We start from the raw sequence: 8,842 nt of genomic DNA, 5'->3' as shown, positions 1-8,842 counted from the left end.
ACCACTAATCAATAGTGGTTGATGAACACCTTAGTTTTCATCTTATATATTAACAAATTAAGGGCTTAATGGGTTTTATTGAAAACCAAACCCCTACGTCTCTTCTTATAAGCTTAATGTGAAGAAGAGTCTAGTTTGTAAGTTAGTTTGATTGAGCTATTTGTTAGTTTATACTATATTTGTATGTTCTTATATAGAGTAGGGACCTCTTTGTAACTTTTGTATTTATAAATATATTCTGCATAGGCCTCTAATCATTGAGGCTTTTCGTATAATTAGCATGGTATCAAGCTAGGGTTTTCAACCCATCATTCTCACGTATGGCTTATGATTAACCATTCCTAACTGCCGCTATTTTTTTCTTCATCATCACGATAGCACCGTACATCCCAGTCGATTGGATTAAGCAACGCCACCATTATCGATCCTTTGTTGGTGGTTATCTCCTTCTCATTTCCTGGCTCGGTTCTGTCCCACTATTATTGTTAGGTTGTTGTCCAATTATTGTTGTTTTCTCTTTTTGACATTGTGTGTGTGTTCTCAATGCCAATATCGGCTTCTTCATCCACCACTGCTCCATCTAAGTTAAGTATCTTATGTACTCTCACAAACGTTTACAATCAATCTACCTTTAAGTTGAATGTTATTGATTCCAAGTATAAACTATGGCGTCAATTTTTTCCCGAACATGTGTAGAGGTACCTTGTCATATAGGCGTATTTCTAGGAAATCTCTTACATCTGGTGATGATGAGGAGGAATGGTATTTAGTAGATGCACATATCAAACTGTGGTTTTATAGCACTTGTGACCTCGAGTTGCTTCAAATCATCTCTAGTGATGATTGTACCGCCAAAGACCTTTGGAATAAGTTAGATGGATTTTTCCGTAATAATAAAATGTCCCGAATGTTGCAACTCCAATATCAATTCTGCAACACGAAGATAAGTTCAAGCTCCATCACCGAGTTCTGTCACACGCTCAAAAACCTCTCCGATGACCTTAAAGATGTGGGTTCTACAATCACCGAAATTAAGCTCGGTATGCAAATTTTAAGGCAAACTCCACCATGCTATCATAACATTGTGGATGTTATTACTAATACAAAGCCTTTTCCTTTATTTATTAAAGCCAAAAACATGTTTCTCTTGCATGAGTCTCGTGAAGCAACTTCCGATTCTTTTATTTAATACATATGTCTCAAAGTGCAACTCTTTTCTCATCTTCCAACAACTCGGATAAACAAAAAAAAACGGTGGTCCAAAAACCAAAAGAACTCTCAGAATATATCAAAAAACACTACTGGAAATCATATGGACTCTCATCCCACTTTTGTTGGAGTTTTAGGAACTACTCCCTCTATTGCTACCTTCAGACCAACTCCTCATGCCTCTAGATTCATTATTGGATACGTTGTTCAGCACCTTCTGCAAGGCCTAAACATGTTGCATCCCACTCTTGTTTTGCAGCACTTGTATCATCCACAGTTGCAACCCTCACAAGCTTTGCCTTCGCGCCAGCATCTGTCTTTGAGGCATCCGGTGCCACTTCAGTATCCCTACGTTGTTTCCCCCTTCGGTCAAGCTTCTCCCTTACAGATTCAGTCTCCTCCTGGACAGTTTTATGCATAACCTCTTGGCTCTTATGTGAGGCCTCCATCACCCGATGGTGTTTCTTTGGGTAGCTACATATAGTCCACCCCGTAATAATTCATAGATTTAGCATCAATGCTCCATGCAATGTCTCTTTAGCCACCCTCTGACAACAACCTCTACATGGACTCGGGTGTCATCTCTCATATTTCCTTTAACTCAGGTAACATGCTTTCTCAAACACTATGTACTTATAAGTCTATAATGGTTGGTAATGGTGCTATATTTCCTATCACTCATATTGGTCAAACTTTTTTCGCATTCTCACAACCGACTTGCTTTAAATAATGTTCCTGTCAAAAATAAAATTGTAAAAAATATTGTTGTTGTTCATCAATTTACTACTGATAACTATATCTCTTTTGCTATTGATAACTCTGTCTAGTTATACAAATAAGCTTTCCATCTATCATGCTTGTCGTCTTGGGAAGCATTGTCGTTGACCTCTTGCTACCTATACTACTAAATTTTCTCGTATGTTTGAACTAATGCATTCTGATTTATGGACCTCTCATATTACTAGTTTGAGTGGGTTTAAATATTACATTGTCTTCTTGTATCACTTTACTCATTTCTTGTGGGTGTTTCCTTTACGTTTTAAAAGATGTATTTGATGTTTTTCATGCTTATGCTCAAACTCAATTTAAATCTGACATCAAACTTTTCCAATGTGATAATGGCCGTGAATTTAACAATCACTCTCTGCTTTCCTTTTATGCCTCTAAAGGCATCAAGATTCATTTCTCTTATCCCTATACGTCTCAACAAAATGGAAATCTGAACGACCCATACGAACAATCAAGAATGTCATCCATACTTTTTTGTTTCAAGCCTTTCTTCTGTTAACTTTATGGGTTGTGCTCTTCTCACTACTGTACACATTATTAATCTTCTTCCCACCACCATCCTTTCATTTAAAAAACCTTTTGAGCTTCTTTTTGGTACCTTACCCTTGTATGATCATCTTCAATTTTTCGGTTATCTGTGATATCCCAATATTTCCTCTATACCTACACACAAGTTGTCCCCCGGGTCTTCAGTCTGTGTCTATCTTAGTTCTTCCCCTGACCATCATGGTTCTCATTGCCTACATCTCATCACATAACGTGTCATCATTTCTTATCATGTTATATTCGATGAAGATCACTTTTCGTACTCCGACTTCAACACTAAACCATCTTCTTCATTCTAGATGACACCCCTCCTAATCCTACTATTCCTATCACTAGATCTTCCTATGCCCCTAATTATAGTGATTCCCCTTCTACTCCTAGTTACTTCCCATCTAGTAGCACTAGCTCCTCGACCCATTCTACTCCTCCTACCAAGTCTACATCATCCCCTCTCCTTGTCCTCCTCCTCCGACCCATCATATGGTTATGCTCTCTCGCATTGGGTCCCTTCGGCCTAAACAAATATTTAACTTGTCTGCCACTTATGACATCTCTAATATCCCTTGATCCACTGCTCAAGCCATTTGTGATTCCAACTGGAAAGCAGTCATGGACTCTAAGATGTCTGCTCTTCAATCTAATCACACCTGGGATCTTGTCCCTCCTCCACCTTACGCCAACATTGTTGGTTATTGATGGCTCTATCAATATAAGTTTGATGGTCAGGGAAATATTGAACGCTCTAAAGGTCGTCTTGTTGCTCAGGGATTCTCTCAACTTCCCGATCTTGATTTCAATGACACTTTTAGTCCTGTTGTCAAACCTGCTATGATTCGTATGGTTATGAGCATCGACACATCCCGGCACTGGCCTATAAATCAATTGGATGTGAAGAACGTATTCCTTCATGGAGACTCCTCGAAGAAGGTTTACTTGAAACAACCTTTAGGGTACGCTCACCATTCTCTCCCTAATCATGTTTTTCGTCTTTGCAAGGCTCTTTATGGCCTTAAACAAGCCCCCAGAGCCTGGTAGTAGTTATGCAGTAGGAGCTCTGCCAGTGCAATTTCCTAACTTTTTTCAGGAAGAACCTCTGTAAGTTAAGCTACACTCTAGTCTTTTCAGTGTAACTTATATTTATAGTCATAAGTCGTCATTATGAACCTATAAATAAGATTTATTAGTGATTACAATTTTTGATACTGATTGATCTACTTACGAGAGAGGTGTCTAGAATGGTCACGTTGGCATGGTTGTAGGATTTCAGAAAGGCTATACGTCGAAATGATCCTGCCTGGGTGATCCTTACTTGATAGATCATGATGTAGACATTGAGATTAGTGAGGAATCTAGACTATAATTATTATAGTCACCAGGACTAAGAAACTAGACTAAGTCTTAATACTTTATTCGTCTAGGTCGTTTGAAAGTATAAAGCAAAGCGCTGCCGAATTCATCAGTTATCCACCTTTATCAGGTAAGTGTATAGTTACTTTCATCTTACACATAGATATGAAGTATCTAATTAACTAATTTCTATATTCTCTTATTGTTGGATTAGGTGTCTAAGCTCATAAATATAATTGATATATACTTGAATTAATAGTAGTGCAGTCCTTTTGGGTTGCCCTCATAACTAGTAATTAGATAGGATAACTTTTGGAGAGAGAGGTTGAATTTATTATTTGATTAATAAATTGAAATAAATGATTTATTAATGTATTATGTAAATAATATATTAATTAGGAATCATGTTATTTAATTAATGATTAATCAGAAATTAATTGGAACTAATTCAGGATTAAAAGAATTAATTAACAGTATAGGGACTAAAGTGTAATTGTTGAATAGTTGAACAAGAGGTTCAAGAACCTTCCTAGGAAGGTGGTGAACGAAATTCCTAAGGATAATTATGGTTTCTATATTATCCCATGTGGATGATTATGGAGGTGGATAAATACCAATTTAAATTAATAATATTTTATTCAAATTAGGGTTATCTAGTATATCTTATATGCACTATAAATAGACCCATAGGGCTTCACATTTTCAGCCACTCTTAACCTTAGAAGAATATCTGAATTTCTCAAGCCTTTTCTTCATCTCTTCTCTCTCATCCTCTTGCTTAGTTGGCATGTGAACCATGAGAGGTGTTACACTTATGACACTTGCTCTCAAGTTTCAAGAAGTCTTGGATTCGCATTATTATTACTACATAACAATTAAAGGTATGTTTACTATATTTATGCTTCCTATGGTTTTCCTTTTGATGTTCAATACTTGTATGTTCAATTAGAGAAAACATAGATCCACTAAAATTAGGGTTGCATACATACATAGGGATTGTTTGTTATGCTCAAAACTCATTAATGGTATCAAGCCTTGGCTTGTTTTCTATTGAATTTGATTACAATTGGTCGAATTTCATCAATTAGGGTTTATGGAAATTCAACCCTTTGGACTTAGGATTTTCGCAAATTAGGGTTTCCTAGCCCTAGATTTCACAAATTTGGAAAAGGGTTTTAACCCTTCCCCTTGGCCTACAAGTTTCGAAAATTAGGGTTTCCTAACTCTATGGATTTTTGAAAATATGGGAAGGGATGAAATTATTTCCTTCCTCCCCAATATTTGTGATTTTCGAAAATTAGGGTTTCATGATAGGGTTTTCTTATTTTTTGGTAATTATCTATTTATGTGATTATTTGGATAATTATAAATTTTGAATATCCTTCCCATGATTTTCGAAATTTAGGGGGAGTGGATTAGGTTAAATTAGTTGATTAATTTAATTGGCTAATCCTTATTTGATTTAATAAATTAATTAAATTTTTAATTAATGGATAATTATTAAATCAATTTCTTTTAAATTTAAATTAAATTGTTTTTAATTTCGAAGTTTTAAAAGATTACAAACCCTAGTATTTTTAAATGTTTTAAAATACACCATATACTATATGCAAAATTAAATGTTTAATATTTACTATATGTATAAGACAAGGCAGTCGAACCGCTAGTACGCCTCATTCACAAAGTCGATCTATAAGTGGGTATAAGGAAAATGCCTATAAAATGGTAGTTGAATGAGTGTTCACTCTCACCCACCGCTTCCTTGATTGGTGGAGGGTCGTTAGTCAAACGGTTTTGATAGGACAAATAATTCTCATTAATATGTATAATAAAATTATAAAGTAACTAAATGTTTTATAAAATTCCTAATCTTAGTTACTTTAAGAAAAATGTGAATTTGATGTTAATCCATGAAATTGCACAAAGCACTTTATATAAGTCGTTAGTGGAGCATGTGTGCTTAACCGACACACTAATATGGACTAATAAAGGGTGGCAATGGGTGTCTCGTAAATTATCATTGATTGATAGAGCGAGTGTGGCTAACCAACACATTAATTAGATGATAAATGACATCAAGAGTACCAAGCTAATTTGCATGGTTGTTCACATCGTGTGTGTGATCCTCGATATCCCAGTCACAAAGGGAAGAGCATAATAGAGATTAAAAATGTCATTGAATAGTTCAATGAATCTCAAAAGATCTAGGAATTTCATTAAAAACCGAATTCATTTAAAATTTTGTTTTCGTGGTGAAATTGGTAAATTGTCATTTACCTACCTTTATTTATTCCACAATTAGATAATGACATCCCTTTTCTAAGTTGTGTAATATCTAGTTGGATCCTAGCCTAAATATTTCATTTGGGTGTTATATTGAGGAACATTCTTATCTAACCAAAACATGTCCTTCTTTTTCAGATCTCAACACCCAACGATGCTTCTGGTTCCTCCTCCAACACCTTCTCACTCTTGAACATTTGCTTGAAGGTTACCTTATGGCACCAATTACGATGATTGGATGTGAAACATCAAGATGGCTCTACGTTTTGAGGATAAAAAGTATGTGGTCTAAAAGTAACTTCTCGAGATTGATGAAACTAAAGTTACTCCTGAAGAACTAGCTGAGTATAGGAGACACTATAATGATGCAACCAAAGTGGCATGCATCATAGTGGCTACTATGACTCCTAAGCTCCAAAGGTTCTACGAGGATTAATGGCCATACAAGATGAATATGGAATTGGTGGAAAAGTACCACCAACGAGCTCGTCAGGAAAAGTATGAGCTAGTAAAGTCCCTCATTACCAGAAAGATGAAAGACGGAGAGTCCGTCAGCAACCACTTGCAATGAATGCAACGATATGTGGAACACTTGTTAAATCTCAATGTGAATTTTGATGAGGAATTGGTTATTGATATAGTCTTGCACTCATTTCCCAGTTGTTATGATCATTTTATCATGACTTATCATTTGAACAACCAAGACCACATTGGCTCAAATTCAGAACCTGTTGCGAACTGCTAAAATTGGAATGAAGGGAAAAAGTGTTGCATCTACTCCTACTGTTGTTGTTGCAGTCTTGGCTATAGGGCAAGGAAAAGGGAAGAAGAGTATATTTCCTCCCAAACAGAACTGGAAGGGAAAGTCCCAAGCTAGGTCCTCAAGCAATGGACCCAAAGGAAAAACCAGTTCTGATGCTCCTCCCTTTTCTGATCCTAAGGAGGCTACTTGTTTTTTCTTCCATGAGAAAGGGCATTGGAAACGAAGCTTCCCTAAGTACTTGCAAGACATAAAGGATGGAAAATTAAAGCCAACCTCGACAAGTATTTATACCGTCTTATCTAAAAAACTCATCATATTCTAATTCTTGGGTCCTTGATACAAGATGTGGTTTTCACATTTGTTTTGATTTGCAGGGGATAAGAAAAAATGAGGATGTGGAGCATGGGGTAATGAACCTGGTCATGGGCAATAGGAGATCGTCACCTGTTACCAAGATTGGTGTTTATAACTTAGTGCTTAGTAATGGGTTGTCTTTGATTTGAACAATTATTGCTATTCGTCATAAATAACAAGAAACATCATTTCATTTCATGTTTTATATAGACAAGGTTTTAGATATTCTTTTAAAAATGAGAATGGATCTATTTCTTCTTTCAAAAATGGTGTATTTTATTTTTAAGCTTTACCTTGTGATGGAATGTATGCAACTATGATTTTTGTAGACAATTTAGATAATAGTGTTTTACAAATTAATTCGTCCAATGGTTTAGACAAAGCATGCTTTTGGCATTGTCACCTTGGACATGTCAACAAGAAGCGCATTGTCTAACTCCAAAAGGATGGAGTGTTGGAATCATTTGACTTAAGGTTGAATGATACATGTGAGTCTTGTTTGCTTGGAAAGACAACTAAATCTCCTTTCACTGGTTATTGTGAAAGAGGTAAAGGATTGTTAGATCTCATACACACAGATGTGTATGGCACCTTCAGATCCACCACAAGGGATGCAAATCAATTCTATGTGACTTTTACTGATGATTATCAAAGATATGGCTATATCTACTTAATCAATCAAAAGTCAAACACCTTTGAAAAGTTCAAAGAGTTCACACAAGAAGTCGAGAATCAATTGGGCAGGAAGATAAAGATGCTCAGATCTGATAGAGGTGGTAAGTATCTTAGTATCAAGTTCTACGACTATCTCAAGGAATGTGGAATAGTTTCACAATTGACACCTCCTAGGACACCACAACTTACTGGTGTGGCTGAGAGGAATAATCGAACCTTGTTGAACATTGTTCGTTCCATGATGAGTTTAGCTTCACTTCCAATCTCTTTTCGGGGCATGCCTTAGAGACTACCGCCCACATTCTTAATCAAGTCCCAACAAAGAAGGATGCTAAAAACTTCACGAGATGTAGATAGGGAAGGTTCCCTCGTTAGCACATATCAAGGTTTGGGGTTGTAAATCTTTCGTTATACGAGAGACTTATGACAAGATTGAACCTTGAAGTGAGAGATTTATTTTCATCGCTTGCTTAAAAAAGTGTTGGATTAGGTGTCTAAGCCCATAACTATAATTGGTATGTACTTGATCTGGAAGTAGGATGGTCCTTTTGGTTTGCCTTCACTATAGCAACTTCACAAGATGACTTTGGAGAGAAAGGTTATTTAATGATTTGTTAATATTTTATAAGAATAATATATTAATGGGAAATCATATTATTTAATTATTATTTAATCAGAAATTAATTTGGTATTAATTTTAGGATTAAAGGAACTGATTAAAAGTAAAGGGGACTGGTTGTGCGAATCATTGATGGTTGCAAAATGGGCTGCAAGACTACCTTGGAATGGGGTGGACGATTTTCTATAGGGAGGCCCTGTAGAAATCATCCAAGGCCTTCTAGATGGAAGTACATGGGCTTCTTGGAGCCTAAGTAA

General features: G+C 36.0%; 1 protein-coding gene across 1 annotated transcript; it reads left to right on the top strand.

Moving 5' to 3' along the window:
- Positions 1-688: 688 nt before the first annotated feature.
- LOC145045313 (uncharacterized) lies at positions 689-1,189 on the top strand. The gene has a single exon (XM_078993648.1). It carries the CDS (start codon positions 689-691, stop codon positions 1,187-1,189), a length of 501 nt encoding a protein of 166 aa, XP_078849774.1.
- Positions 1,190-8,842: the final 7,653 nt, after the last annotated feature.

Source organism: Lactuca saligna, chromosome 5 (assembly GCF_052625555.1).
Source record: "Lactuca saligna cultivar CGN05327 chromosome 5, ASM5262555v1, whole genome shotgun sequence".
Lineage (NCBI taxonomy): Eukaryota > Viridiplantae > Streptophyta > Magnoliopsida > Asterales > Asteraceae > Lactuca > Lactuca saligna.
The sequence above is the reverse complement of the archived record's forward strand: the minus strand, read 5'-3'. Positions and strand labels throughout refer to the sequence as shown.